The 15,670-nt window shown below is 43.9% G+C and overlaps 1 protein-coding gene across 49 annotated transcripts in view; it reads left to right on the plus strand.

Moving 5' to 3' along the window:
• The window catches only part of MSI2 (musashi RNA binding protein 2), a 451,660-nt gene that overhangs the window by 395,637 nt on the left and 40,353 nt on the right, over window positions 1-15,670 (plus strand). For 15 of the 49 annotated variants that reach the window (XM_083479991.1, XM_083480001.1, XM_083480019.1 and 12 more), the window contains one exon: window positions 8,102-8,161. The exons of 7 other annotated variants lie outside the window; for them this stretch is intronic. In XM_083479991.1, coding sequence (XP_083336117.1) covers window positions 8,102-8,161 — 60 coding nt within the window. Of the gene's footprint in view, window positions 1-5,223; window positions 5,248-8,101; window positions 8,219-15,670 lie in introns of all 49 variants that reach the window. 27 more of the 49 variants (XM_083479977.1, XM_083479976.1, XM_083479981.1 and 24 more) reach the window with 3 other exon arrangements.

The raw sequence follows: 15,670 nt of genomic DNA on the forward strand, positions 1-15,670 counted from the left end.
CCTTTTGCTTTATTTCTCTATGTTCAACCTGAAGACAGTTGTTGAATTCTTGGCTTTACAATATTTTGACCTAGGTATTGTATGAACCTAACTACAGACTTGTATTTTGAAGACTACATATTGTGCAAAGGGAGGGGAAGTGCTTTTTAAAAGGATAAAATCAATGATACTGTTGGTGCTTTCCTCATCATTGTGCATCTTCCTTTAGATGAACTTTTAGAACACTTTCCTGAGCGTTGTCTCTTCTGGTTTCTTTTCATGTGGCACCTATGAAAGGCCTTAGGCTGTGAATTCAGTACATCACTTAGCTTAATTCCCTTCAAGCCTATTGGTCACTAAAGGTCAATCCGAACTAAGCCACAGACTTGGCACTTAAATTGGGCACGCGTAAAAATGATTTGCTCTTTCCATTTTTCCTCCTGAAGCCCAAGCCGGTCTGAATGAAACCTTTGTCATCACATTTAATCCCTGTTTGAGAACATAATGGCAAGGTAAGTTTTAATGCCATACAGGTGTTTTGCCTTTTTGGAGCCAGCAATCTAGTGCTTTTGTTCAGTCCCCTGTTCATTGGGCTTTTAAAAGAATGGAATTATTAAATTGCCACTCCCTCAAACAAGCTGATAAAAAAGTGACCTCATAACACACCTAAAGGGGTGATGGGCTTTCCTTCACTGGAGGTTTCCTAGAGGAGAGCTGTAGCTCTTGACCACCTTCCTCCAGCAGCAGATCAGATTAGATGACCTGTAAGAACCCCTTCAGCTCAAGAAACACCAGACACCACCCAGCCAAAGTTCAGCACAGTCAGTCTTGGTGGTTTCAATGGCATACTTGAGCATTTGTTTAAATCAGGGAGTCAGTTAATTTGTTGTTGTTGTTTAGTCGTGTCCGACTCTTCGTGACCCCATGGACCAGAGCACGCCAGACATTCCTGTCTTCCCCTGCCTCCCGCAGTTTGGTCAAACTCTTGCTGGTAGCTTTGAGAACACTATCCAACCATCTCGTCCTCTGTCATCCCCTTCTCCTTGTGCCCTCCATCTTTCCCAACATCAGGGTCTTTTCCAGGGAGTCTTCTCTTCTCATGAGGTGGCCAAAGTATTGGAGTCTCAGCTTCAGGATCTGTCCTTCCAGTGAGCACTCAGGGCTGATTTCCTTCAGAATGGATAGGTTTGATCTTCTTGCAGTCCATGGGACTCTCAAGAGTCTCCTCCAGCACCATAATTCAAAAGTATCAATTCTACAGCGATCAGCCTTCTTTATGGTCCAGCTCTCACTTCCATACATCACTACTGATCACTGCCTTCCCGTGGCGAAGGGGCTTGAATAACTCAGAGAAGCTATGAACTATGCCGAGCAGGGCACCCAAGATGGATAGGTCATAGTGGAGAGTTTTGACCAAACGTGATCCACCTGGAGCAGGAACCGGCAAGCCACTCCAGTATCCCTGCCAAGAAAACTCCATGGACAAAGACAACAGTCAATTAATAATGTTTATTAAATAGTCCAAAAGAAGATTTTTTTTTTAGTTTTTCTTGAAAAGCAACAGCATACCACCAGGCAAGCATTACGCTGTTCCAAGTTCTTTTAAACCTGTCAAATTAAATGTGAGGTCAGAAGTGAATTAATAATGTTAATAATAATAATAATCTGTCCGAAAGACTGCTTGCCTTCCCCTCATGATGTTGTTTGCGCTGTGGAGAAAGCACTTGCTCGAACAGAGCCTCTCACCAAATTGGGGCCTAAGGGCTTCTTCGTCAAAACCAGATGCGTCCTTCTCCTCAACATGACTGTTCAAGTAGTTAGGGAACCTATTGATGCAGGAAGCATGGGGGGGGTAGAATATTATCTGTGAAAAATTGAACTCTAAATGCCGGCTTTAGCTCTCGCTGACAAATAAAGGCAGCATGAAATTGATCGGAATCCTGGGGGCTTTCTTGGGCAGCGCTGGAGCCCATTCAAAACATTAATTGTAAAATATCCGCTAATTGGAATGCCTAAATCCACTTTAGTGCTTTTGAATGGCTCTGGCGTCTTGTTTTTCTCTAGGCAATTAGAAGTGCAACACAGACAAAGGAGCTTGAGAGATCTGTTCAGCAGGGACAGGAGTGTCTGGGCCTTTGGATAACACACCAGGTTGCAATGGAGTCTCAGGTGTCCTCCTTCAAACTTTAATAAGCTGGCACAGCACAGGATCTGTAGGAGGGAAGTTCTTGATCAGTACTGGCTCTGCTTCCCATCCTTTGAGGGCCAGCCTTGAAGTGACAGCAGCAACATTTACACATGTCGCATCTGGGGGAGAGGTATATTTTCCTAGAAACAAGATGCTGTTTTTTGAGTGCTTGGAAATTGTGTCCCCCCAAAAAACCTTCTTATGTCCGATAGAGTGTAAAATCTGGTTGTGCCATGCTATGCGTTAGTATTTGGGTGGAAAACTCATAGCATACAGATGTCGTTGATGTGGGATAGTGGCTTTCAAGTTTGTGGCAAATTTTTTACAAAATTGTCCGAAAGACATATTAAAAAATAAAGTAGCTTCTGAGTTTTTGAGTGCAGCATTTGAATTGATTTGAGAAGAACATCATGGTTCATAAAAGGAATGCGCTCAAGATGAGGTATGGCTTTAGGGCATGGCATTTTGGGGATAAAACTTAATTTTTGCAAATTTCTTCAGAGGCGTCTTTAAAATATGTTCTTGGGTGTAAGGAATTAAATTTGTTACTATTTTTGTGATTGGCTAACATTTAGCTTGGTAGGTCTACATTTGTCAAATAAGCACATAAACTGCGTTCAATAATAATAATAATAATGTCTAACTGCAAGTACTTTGCAATCATTTTTAATGATTTCTGTGCAATTTTACACACATTTTACTTACCAAGTGGAATTTGAAAGTTGAAAAATTCAACACACCCTAGTACGGCAGCCTGTGCCCCTGGATCCATTGGGTTAGGGAAGGGAATGTAGCTCAAACCAAATTGTGTCCTTTCTTGCTGTAGGCCCCAGCCTTTCCTGATGACTGCAGTCATAACATTCTTAATTTTATTGAAAGGAACACCTGAAATCATGCTGAGGGTGGCCTACAAGGTTTCTTTCCTTCCCCAAGTAAAGACAAGAAGCCAGACTTGGGAAAACATTTGACTACCACCCTCAAGCCTGATCTCCGAACTATATCTCTGATTTATATTCTTCCAGCCTGTGCCGCAAGAGGAGCAACATGGTGCTATAACTCCCATCAACCCTACCCAGCATGGCCCAATGGCCAGGGATTTATTTATGGTTTCAAATGTACAATGTCTTCCCAAGGTGAACCCAGGGCGGTTCACAATAATAACATTTGCCATTTGAAAGATAACTTTAATGTATTGCAAACTGTGGTATAAAAACTCCATAAAGCTATTAGCCAAAAACCTGGATTAACATTGACAATTATAATGAAAGTCTTCTATGTGTTTCTGAATGCAGAAAACGCCTTAGGGTGATCCATAGCTGGGGTGCCCCCACTAAGAGTGCCTTATCTTGTGTCCTTGTCCCTCATGCTATTCCTATTGATGAGACCACAAGCAGGACCCCCCCCCCCCGTTGAAAATTTTGAAATGGATGGTACTTTGGTCCCAGGTCATTTAGAGCTTTGTACCCTAGTACACATTGAACGGAGCCGGGCAGCTCACAGGATGAGAGGAGTTGTCATCCAAAACATCTGGAGGAACCTTCATATTACATATTATGTGCCATATTGTGCCTTGCCATTCTATTAAAAGCATGATGCTTCCCTGGTTCTTAAGCAGCATTTAATAAATGTGCTATCCAGCCAAGCACTCCATGATTTTGGAAGGCTAGCACCATATTTCATATTAAGCTTTGATGATGGTTTCAGAGTGCCACAAATACCAACAGCTACACTGCTTATTTGGAGAGCATCTAAAGCTTAATTATTTGGTGGGAGTGCAGATACAGCTGTTATGGGCAGTACCCGTTCACTACACCTCAAGATTTTAACTCCTTGGAGTTGCAAATTGCAGGTGATGGTATCACACTAGGAAATAATAATTGAAAGAAGCGTTCTGTAGCGAAGTGGGTGCTATCTACTTTCATAAAAACAGTTTATCTCATAGCAAGAACTGCACAAGGAAGTGTGCAACACATTTGGAGCAGCTGTATTCTTAGGTGTGCAAGGGTGTACAAAGCAGTGTGTAAAGGCAAGGATAGGGCAATAAATAGACAAGTGAGGCCTGTGTTCAAACCATCATTAACTTTACTAAGTGACCTCAGGCAGAGTTTCCATATCTTAGACTAACCTACCTCACAGGGTATAAGTGAAAGGTGTATGGGGACCAAAAGAAGACCCATGTCTGCTGCTCTCAGATCCTCAGAGGAAAACATTAAAAAAAAGTAAGAAGTCTATAAATGCAAACTGAAAGGTGTACTCCGTGGCTGGTATCGTAGAGGAGTCTTGGGATGTGTTGTGCCTCCTTTTGGGTGATGAAATGTCTATGAGGTCTATGAGGAGCAGAGAATCTGAGTCACTGTTAAAAATAATCAAGGCTCCCGCCCCCGCCCCGCCCCCAGTCTACCTTTGGCTACACTACACGACCCCAAAATGGCATCATGGCAACTAGGAAGCAGAGCTGTTGTATAGGCAAGCTGAGGGGCTGGTGCTATGACTGGCCAAGGATTTGTTGGAAGGGACAAGGGAAAACTTCCTTTAGCTTCCAGTTGTTCGGTCCAGAAAGTAATCTGTTAAATTGCTACACATCTTTGCCTTTCAGTAGCAAACATCCAGACAAATTTCCTTCCTCTTCCATTCCTGCTGTTACTGACACCCATCCTATCCCTCTATTGTTCAGCCTGATGTTGTACACAAATGTCATAAGAAAACATGATCGCTAGATCTGGGGTGTGGCAGCCTCTGGAAGCAGGTATACTTGATAGGTGACCCGCATGCCCATCCCAGCTGACATGGCAGCCAGGTGTGGACATACTGAAAATGATTTAGTTTCTGCACTTGCTTGGGTCTAGTCTCTGCAAGCAGTTTCTCTTTTCTTTCTTGCCCAGCCACTGCAACCTTGATAACCACTTCAGCACCACAATCGAAGAGCATGCCAATTAACCTCTGCATTTAATGAAAATGGGACCTAGCTTTTCTTTGAGCAAATGTTTTGTGTATGGGGGATGGGCTCTGAGGACAGCTGCATTTATTTACCTGGAATGTTTTTTTTCCTCCAACAGCCCTATTACCATATTTAAATGCAAGTATGTCTCTCTTAATTCATATTTTGCAGTAGTTTAGAGACACTTTAGCCTCTCACTTCTATTCAGTTTTTCCCTGTTAGCAATACATGTAGCTACGGTGATAGAACTAGAGCTAGCAGGCTTGTAGTTGGCTGAGTTCTTTGGATCTCTTTTTCTCTCTCTTATCTTTTCCTCTGCTTTCCGAATCCTCTTTTTATTTTCTTTGCCTCTGGCCTCCATATGGTTGTCTTCATAATGAGGAACTATGAGCAGCGTAATCACTGGCTAAGAGTGCCTCCTGTCTTTTGTCATCACAACCAAAATTGGCAATACAAATTAGAGTTCTCCAAAGCTCACATCAAATTAACTCTGAAATTACTTGAGTTCTTTGGGAAAAAATGGAAGGAACTTGGGTGATTTTTTCTGAGCCACTCTGAGGGCTCAGAGAAATTATTGGCCTTTCTGTCTTCTCCTTCCTTTAAAGGTCTCCCCACACGCTCCCAGTTTCATGATCTTCATTTTGAAGTAATGGTAGCAGCAGTGAAAGCAGACCAACATGTTAGCTAACAACCTACCGGCCCATGGGGAACTGTGACAGATGTAGTTCTCTGAAGAGCCACTGCCCTGATTTAAGATCAAATATGGGTGGGTATATGGATTCTGTAGGGGCAAGGCAACTACATCTCCTATGCTGTCTTCTTACCCAGAAGGCTGCTCCAACTGGATGGCAGAAGTAATGAGAGAGGGTGAAAACCCTCTCTTCTCTTCGCTCCATGTACTTGCAACTTTTGCCGCTGCTGCCGCTTCTACAACTTCAGTGGCCAAAGTGGACTTAGGGCAGCACAACCGGTTGCCCCACACAGGGCGCCAAGCTGAGGGGGTGCCTTCCAGCCTCCTTTCCAAAGCCTAGTAAGTGCTTGCCCAGCTTTGGGAAGGAGACAGGAGGACTCTGGGACCCTGCCAGAACCCTCCTGCCTCCTTCCCAAAGCCAGGCACCTCACCCACCAGATTTTGGGAAGGTGGCACAAGGGCAGTGTCAAATTTTGGCCTCGCCCAAGGCATCGTATTACCAAGATCCACCCCTGTCAGTGGAAGGGAAGGGAGGAGAGTATGTTCTGAGACGGCTGGCAGCAATAATAATAGCAGTAATAATAATTTTTATTTATACCCCGCCCTCCCAAGCGAAGGCCAGGCTCAGAGCGGCTTACAAGCAATAATAAAAACAAGTTGAATGATTACAACTTAAAAACAAAATTAAAATACAACATTAAAATATTAAAATATTAAAATGTAGCCTCATCGCAGGAGGAGAAGGAAAGGAAAAAAGAAAGAGAGGGAGGGAATCAAATTGGCTCCAAGCCAAAGGCCCTGGCGGAACAACTCTGTCTTACAGGCCCTGCGGAAAGAAATCAGATCCTGCAGGGCCCTGGTCTCATGAGGCAGAGCGTTCCACCAGGCCGGAGCCAGTGCTGAAAAGGCCCTGGATCTGGTTGAGGCTAATCTGGCTTCCTTAGGGCCTGGGACCTCTAGGGTGTTGCTATTTATGGACCTTGAGGCTCTCCGTGGGGCATACCGGGAGAGGCGGTCCCGTAGGTACGAATAGGCAGGAGAGAAGCAAGCTCACATTCTGATTAAAGCCAGGGGGGAAATTGAGGGCTTTTAAAAGCTCGCCCCTCATTTGAGCTTGTTTCTGAACCCAAGCTCAGAGGACTGCAGCAGCATCCCTGGACAAAATTTGACAAAGGGCAGAAAACCCTCCCAGCATCTCCTTGTCCCTGCAGCCCGGGGCATCTTTGATTACCAGCTCCTTATTGCTTTTGAGAAGCTCCTCCTCCTCAATGGTGGCTGGTCCCTGTCGTGCAGCCCCAACTGCTGTTCTACAGATCCTTGACTTGACTTTCAGCACTTACAGACTCTTGGCTTGTAGAATTGCCTTCCTCACAACCTTCTGCCCTGCCCTGTCCTGTCTCAGTGGACCTATCTCAGGGTAGCCATATTCAGGAGTCTTCCTCATTCACATCTAAGCAGGGCACTGGACCAGCTCTAGGTATGAGAGGAACCCTCAACAATGATGGGCCTTTTGGCCTCCCTCCCACATCAGTGACCTCCCTGTAGCCTTACCTGGTGGCAGCGACACACAGCAGCAGCACTCTGATGAGTACCAGGCAGTTGTGTCTGGGGGAGCTTCCATTTTTGTTTCCCACAGTGCCCCTTCCATAGCCTCCATTCAGAGCATTGTGGAGGGTTAAAAGGATGTCCCTCACTCAGCAGGGTTCCATATATATAGCTGCCAGAGAGTGCTTTGTATTGATGCTGGACCTGGTGGGGGCTTTGATGTTCATTGCAAAAGAGCGCAGGGCTTGGCAGGAGTTGAAGCTTGCTTCCTCCCCCCCCCCCGGCCACACTCATCCCTTCAAGCACATTTCTCCTCCAGCCCAAACCACTGGACCTAAGGCTCACCGCCTGCCTTCTGCTTTGACCCGGGAGTTTCATTTTGTGCTGCTTCAATGGAAGATCCACTCACATGTTGATTTTGAATTTTTGCACAAAATAGGAAGGAATATAGGCTCTGCTTTGGCAGGACCACTGGCTGCCCATTCACAACTGTGCTGAATTGCTCTGAATTTCTCCATTATTATGTCCCATGGGCAGCTGCCACTTTTACCTTGCAGGAGAAAGGGAATGGCATCAAAGCGCTTCCCCTCTTAAGACCCACCCAAACTCCTCTGCAGTCAATGCTCTCTCATAAATACACACACACAGTTGTTCCCACTCATACTCGCCCTTAACCTGCCTCTTTTGTTGTGGCCGTTGTAAACACTGGCTGTCCGTTGCACCTTTCCTCTTACCCCTTCTTGTTTTTCCCCACGGCCAGGTTTTCCGGCAGCAGCCTACGGACCAGTAGCAGCGGCAGTGGCAGCAGCAAGAGGATCAGGTAGGGGGGGCCGTGGAAGAGGCGGCTACATGGCATACCTTCAGAATGCAGGGCCAGGTAAAAGCTCTGTCGGTATTCTATGTGGCTGCAGCTGTCCATCCCTTTCTCTGACTTTTCTCACAGTGATCTGGGGGTGCGGGGATACCCACCAAACAAAACCAAATACTACAAGCAGAGCCCATAAGACTCAGAGCAGAGCATAGGCTGTAAGACCAGATGGTCTTTGCGGATCCATCCAGTACAAAGTCCACCCTACTGGGAGCTGTCAACTGGACCTTTTATGAAAATGTCAAGGACAACAAAAGTTTTCATTTCTCCACAGTTTGCACTGGGCTAACAACGCAACCACACTCACACCCACATATACACACACCTGTTAATTCCTCAACTTGTTAGGGCAGCAACCTGCATCTCCAACTTTAATGTTTGGGATGAATGCAGTGAGTAAGTTACTCTCAGTGGTGGCCCAATCCAAAGAAAGAAACCACACATCCACTAATATCAGCAAGGATTCCAAATTATGGTGTTTAGGAATGCTCTATCAAACTTTGATCTATGGATCAACCTCCTACAAATCAGCTTAGCATTCAGCTATTTAGTAAGTTCCGTTTATTCATCTGTCTCTTGAGAAAAGGGACCTATAGTGTGTGTCCCTGCCCTTTGAAATGGTGGCACTCCAGATCTGGCCAATGCGAACAGGTCTAGTATCATACAGAATAGGGTGAGCAGTGCAGTTTGCCTTCTCTCGGGCCATTTTTAGGTGCCAAGTCTGGTCAGCTGGACCTGGATGCTAGAAAAATAGTTCTCCCCAGTTACTTCGTAGTTCAGACATCTCACTAAAATATGGTTGGGGTGCTTAAGGATGGTTCTGGTGTGATGTTTGAATTGACAAAACCATAGTTTGCAATTGGCCAACAAACCAGAATCTGATACAATGACAGAAGTTGATTTACAAACTGGATTTTGTGCTAATTCTGGTTTGGTGTGATATTGATAGCCATTGTTTGACCTCCAGAAGCTGTACCCAAAGGGAGATGAGAGTGATTTGATGGACTTAGGAAGCTGAGTGGCAGAATACAACAGCAGACAAGCTGTTCTAAACTATGGTCTGCTAGTATGTTTGGAAGCTCATACCAAGGTTTTGGTTCTAAACTAGGGTTAGCACAAACGGCGACATGGCATGATGTCTAAATTGCACCATAGTTTGAAGTCAGTTGCAGTTTTAGGAGTGCAATCTAAATCAGGGGTGTTCCACCTTGGCATAAATTGGAATGGCTCTCTGAAGAGTATAACCTTTTGCAGACATCTTTAAAAATACTTTTTGCTCTTTGAGCGTGAATATTGTTCCATCTTTTGTTACCTGCTGCAAACTCTGGCTCCAGTTTCATGAGAAATGTGTGCCCACCTATAAAAAGCTCCACTTCCTTCCACTCTGTTCTCCAGTGCCCCTCCTGCTAGGGGAAGTAGTTAAGCCGCTAGTATATCCTAGCATTCCAATTTAGGGGAAAGTGAATTATCCCTTTGGCATAATTGAGTGAAATCATGAGTGGGCTGCTAAGACTTACCAGTGCCTCTCTTTTGCTGTATTTGCTTGTTGGCTGATACCTTGGTTGTGCCTGAAGCCATTCTGAACCCTAAATACAAAGCAAGGACAAAGGGTAGACTGCTGCTTTCAGTGGGTTTTATTGCTCCCCAATCTATCTTGCTTGCTCATCTCTGTGTACTGTCTTGTGCGTTTATCCGGCCGTTTGTTCTTGCTAATATTAACTGGGTTATTGCACTGGGGGTGGCGGTGGGGGCAATTGGAGACAACACGATTGGGCCCAAATTCCCCAGCCAGATTGTACACGTTGAGACATGTAGCAAACAACTTGGAGGTAACTGTTTTATTCAGCTCTCTCATGATGAAGCTTGTTCTTTGACATGAAAATTTCTACACTCATTAGCTATAGGCCTCTTCAAACCGACACAAAACAAAAGGTCCCAGAGGTGGGGGAAGTGCTGTCAAGCAGCAACACACACAACCGTAATAGACTTTGGCGGGGGTGGGGGGGAGACTGAATTACTTAGGGTCCAAAGTGGGATGTTTGGAGAACTCCGTTCCATGCAAACTGGCACTGCTTGCGGAGCTACAAAGGATTCATCCATAGCAGTTTATCGTTGTATGTAGGGAAAGTCCAAGGGTTGGTTTGCTCAAAGATAGCAAAGGGATTTTTTCCCCCCTTTACTTTTTAAAATCCTTTTCTGAAAAGGATTCCATTTATTATTTGAGGAAGAATGGACAGATTCCCTCTTCCCTTACCTGCACTTTGGGCCCATTTGGTTCCAGTTTAATTTTAAATAGAGATGATCATTTTTCCCACAGAAAGGACAAGGGTTCTGCCAGATTAAGTCTGATCTTCACTGTTGTCCTGTTTTAATCAGAGTGTCCCATCACAGCTGAACCTGAGTGTCAGCCAATTTCTCTGCTTGATATCATTTGGTTGGTTTTTTTTGTTTTTTGTTTTTGTTTTTAATTTTTTTGGATTTTTTTTCTTTTTTAAAGAACAGATTAACTTTGTGATACCAAAAAAGAAAAAAAAAGAAAATTCTAACCCTGAAATTAACACCAACATATATGGCAAGTTTAAAGAGCAGTATGGTGCCCTGTATATATTTCTTGTCTGTTTTTGAAAAAAAAATCTCTTCACTTGCAGATCTACCCTAGTGCTCCCTCAAGGAAACTGTCTGTTGATGTGCAGAAGTGGTTTCCATTGACAAAGAAGCCTTTTCGGCTCAGGGACAGCATTCCATTTGCAGCCATTTCCATCAAAGGGAATAGCATTGATAGTGAAGTGTATTTAAGAGCAATGGAGTCAGCTTCATGTTAATGGCACTCAGGCCTGATTCATTACAGAGGGGGAATGACAAATGGAAGTAATTGGCTTCAATATTTTGATGATTAGAGCAATATCACTCGGGGCACACTTGCAAGATGACTTAAGTGACTACTAAAGCGAAGACACACCTGTGTCGTAAGATGTACGAATGTTAAATGTCTAAACCACAAGACATCAGTTCAGTGTATATTTATTGATCTCCCACTGCTGAACAGATTTGAGGGGGGGAGGTCTGCACCCCTGCGGAAGTTTGTAGTTGGTCCCTGTGATTGCAGCACTGCCGTACACACAATTATTATTATTTATTAAAAGAGTATACCACCCTATACTCTCAGGGTGGTTCATAACATAAGAATTTGTGTGTTCATGGATCTTTAAACCACACTTCATAAGGCTGGCTGTTGGATGTAGAGAACTCTGTCCTTACTGCCCACTCTGGCCTCTTGTGCATCCCTTAAGGGTACTCTACTAATTACAATCCACAGGCAGATGACCCCTCCCTGGAGCAAGGGCCTATGCTTTCAATTTTGGTGGGGAAACATTTATTTTATTTTTATTTTTTATTTACTAAATTGCTATACTACCTTTCAATCCGAGGATCACAGGGCGATATTAGCCTGGGAGTTGGGGCTGTATGTTTCTTCGTTCATATTTATAGAAACATTTATATACCTCCTTTCAGCCCTGAAAGGTCCCCCAAGGCAGGTTACAACAGTGAAAACACTTCTGTAATTACAACTGGAGAGCATTGAGAGAAGCCAAGATAAAGCAAATGAAACCAGCCTCCCAACAGGCCACAACACGAACTAAAAGTTTGGCAGGAAAAAGAATGTATTGACCGCCGCCTACCTGAATGGCATTCTAGAAGGGGCCTATCTTATCTCCTTTGGGAGGGAGTTCCGCAGCTGTGGGACTATCACCAAAGAGGCTCTACCTGGTAACCGTCATGGGCAGTGCCCATGTGTCAAACGTTAGCCAGACCGTTATTAAAACCACGCAATTGTTGAGGACATTGCAACCCTCTATATAAACCAAGCCTTTACCCCCACCTTGACAACATTTCACTTTCTGCTTATTATGTTACTGATGAATCAGGACCTGGGTCGCATTGGCATGACGGTCTGCATCTTGTAACAAACTCTTCCAATGCACAAGTTTCACTATCAATACCACATTTCTGTTACGATTCCGAGCATGTATGGATTTCGTGGGCAGGCTTCCCCATTCAGTTTGATGGAGGTGGCAGCTTTGGGAAATCCACTTATAGGGAAGGGAGCCATTGGGGCAGAGCTTACTGGAAAGGTATTGATGGTTTGAGGTGATTTTTTTTCCTCTGGCATATTTAAAGCACCAGTGTTTAGGGTGCCCTCTCCCCCCCCCCCCCAGTTCAGACACTCAGCCAAGCATCGTCAGCAGTCCATGAAGTGGGTGGGTGCCCTTCTCCTCCCCCATGGGGGAGCTCTGTGTATCCAGTGCCCTGATTCATGCAATTCTTCCTGCATTAGGCCATCATGCATACAGGCCCCTGCATGGAGCACCCCTCACACGCTTTATTTGGATAGATGGTGGAAGACCACCATGTCCGTTCTTCTACCCTGTTAATAGTACACTGAGCCGATTTCACCCTTTTCTGAAAATGCTGTTTGCTTCTTCATTTCACTAAGGTGAAGTTGGGGAGCGGGGTTAATTCAGGGTTTTGCTTTGTTTTTTAAAGGAATATAAAATTTGGCAATTAAAATGCATGAGCCAGATAGTTCTGTGGCTTTAGTTTCTTCCCTCGTGGCTGGAAAATGAGATGGCCAGTGATTCTGTTGCTTGGCCGTGGGGAGGCACCAAAGTCTACTTGCTTGACCACTTGTGAGTGACTGCACTAAGAACCAAGTGGTAAAACCCCCGAACAGAAAGATCCCCCAGAGTTCCTTCTTGCTCCCCTCCACCTTGGCCAGAGTCCTGCTCCTACTTCTGAAATCCTGAGTTCACCAGTTCCTTACTGTCCTTTATACTTGCCAGCTATAACCAATCTCATAACATGAGCTACTGACCTTGATGGTGAGTGTGAGCAGTTATGTTCTTGTTGTTTTCTCTCTTGCTTGGTTGGGGCTGCTGTGAGAGAGGGTGTCTCTGAGGCATTCTTTCCGGCCTCTCTTACACTGGGACGTGCACTCCTCTCAAACACTCTTCTGAGCACGCTCAGCAGGAAGGTTTGTCCACACCTATTAATCCTCTCTCTGTGTCCAGCTTCTTGTTAGTAGCAGCTGGTTGCATGTTTTTTTTGCTTGTTCAGATGAAACGGTTTAAGAAACGACTCATATCCAACTCTTGAAAAATGTCTCTCTCTCTCTCTTTCTCTCTCTTTTTAAAAATATATATTTTTGTTTATTTTAGTACACTTTCTCTCTTTTGGTTTTTTTAAAAATTACTTTCCCTTACTTAATAAAACAAAACACTTGTTGTTCGTGAAACATCTCACATCTCCCCTTGCCTGTTCTTAGAGTGTTATGTATCTGTGGGACTGAACTAAATGCATGCACTTGTCGTAGTTGTAACCGGTAGCAGTAGACGTAGTTGTAGAACATGCATTGTTGAGTTGATATTATAGGTTCTTGTCGGCTCGAAAGAGCATGGCAGTTGCAGTGTAGCCGCGGTTTGATTGGAAGTGTAGGTCAACCTGTGTAGAGCAATGCTGAACACCTGGATGCATAGTACAGTGATCATTATCTCCCAAACTTGGGCCTACCAAATTCAATCAGGACATTTTATTATTCTGCAAGGGCCCTTGGTGGTCTGGCGGGGGGGGGTAGTCAATTGACCGTTGTAAAAGAAAAAAAGTGACCCTTCTTTTAATTCTAAATACACTTACTTGTGAGTAGTTCCCACTTAAGCCAATGGGAGTTACTCATATGTAAGTGCTTTATGATTTGAGGCCAAGTTTAATTTCAGCAAGCATTGTACACTCAAGGCTTCCTACAGAACATTAACCTTCTTAATATTCTGCATTAGCGCTCCGAATCCTTTTTGGAGGCCTTAAACCAGGCCGGCAGAGCAGGAAAGCCGTCCATTGGAGACCTAAGTTATGGAGAGTATGTACAATGACTAACCGTCAGAGTATGCAGAGGCACAAGGGAATTGGTTTTAGATCCTAAAGTGCAAATTTGGCTACGCCACAAACTTGCCACTGTTTGTATTCATTCCCACATTGCCAAGTTTTAGGATAATGTTTTGGTTTTTCCTCCCCTCAAGCACTACTGAACATTTCATGAACAGTCAATATTAGGTGTCCCAAGGCAAGTCTCATCATCTTCCTCATCAAACCAGCAAAATCGTCTTTTGCTTCTTCTCCCTCCCTGCATTTCTTTCTTTCTTTCTTTTTTGCACCTAGTTTTCTGTACTCAGCTTCTCAAAATTGTTTTCCAAATGAGCAGCAGTGGGTAGGGTTGGCAGCTGGTAATTCAAGTCCTGAATGCCACATTACATTTGGTTTGTGGCTGCTACTGTTTTGTCAGCACATATCCTGCTGAGAGTAGATTGCGTACATCACCGTTCCCCTCCCACCCAGTTCGACATCTTGCCTGAAGATGCACTGCTGGTTTGGAGTGTGTTCAATTTACCGAGCATGCTCAGTGTAGACGGTTAAATCCAAGCAGTTAACTCAGCATATGTTACTGGAAGAAATAAGATACGCTAAATATTGTTTCATTGTGCAGTTAAGAATATTGTTCTAACAGATCATAAAACATACGCCCCTCCACATGTTGTTGACCCAGATGACAAGTACATACCCTTCATTGATTGAAGGTGTCCCACTTCCCTTATTGCGCCAGTATAGTTGTAAATCTCACGCACTTGAGGTATGATTATATAACTTGTCTCTTAAACAGCAAATCTACTACAAGGAATGGGGCCCACTGTTAAATGTGTGATGCAGGAAAATTAGATGGGTAACGTATCTAAAAGTTAGCAAAGCGGAAAATTGCATGGGAAGTAGCAATCCATGTCGTACACTTAATTCCAGTACTTTCAAATATTTAGTCTTGTCATTAAGCACCTCTCTTGTTTGCAAATTGCAGTAATAAAAAAAGAAAAAAGATGGGAGCAACAGTTGGTTTGTGTACACAGAATGATGATGGGGAAATTTGTAGCAACATATTGGAACAGTTTGAATAGCCACTTGTGTTTTCTTCACAGTCCAAGGGATAGACCTTGAAGCAAGCCCTAGATGCTTAAATGTATATATATTACTGTCTAAAAAGTGTATAACATTTAATCCAAGTCATGTAGTCAGAATGTTAACAAGCACCACCTGGGGGATAGCAAGTGGTTTTCGAATGTCTTTCTCCTCTGAAAGACCCAATAATTACAACTGGAGCCCTAGACAGCTGATGCAATAGAAAGAGAAAATCTTAATGCACCTACTAATTTTCACTCTATAGTGTGGTAAAAAGAAGATGCATCTATAAATCTTTCTATTTGCCTAGTCCTATAAATGCTTCTATTTGCCTAGCCAGCAGAATGAGACTGCAATGATTTGTCCATAAGTTCAGAGCAGGAGGGTTATCCAGTAAACCAAATATTAAGCTAAGGCTTAGAAAGTGTATTTTAATGTAAAGAATGACACTACAACCTAGTACGC

Source organism: Podarcis liolepis, assembly GCF_965112155.1.
Source record: "Podarcis liolepis genome assembly, chromosome: 16".
Classification (NCBI taxonomy): Eukaryota; Metazoa; Chordata; class Lepidosauria; order Squamata; family Lacertidae; genus Podarcis; species Podarcis liolepis.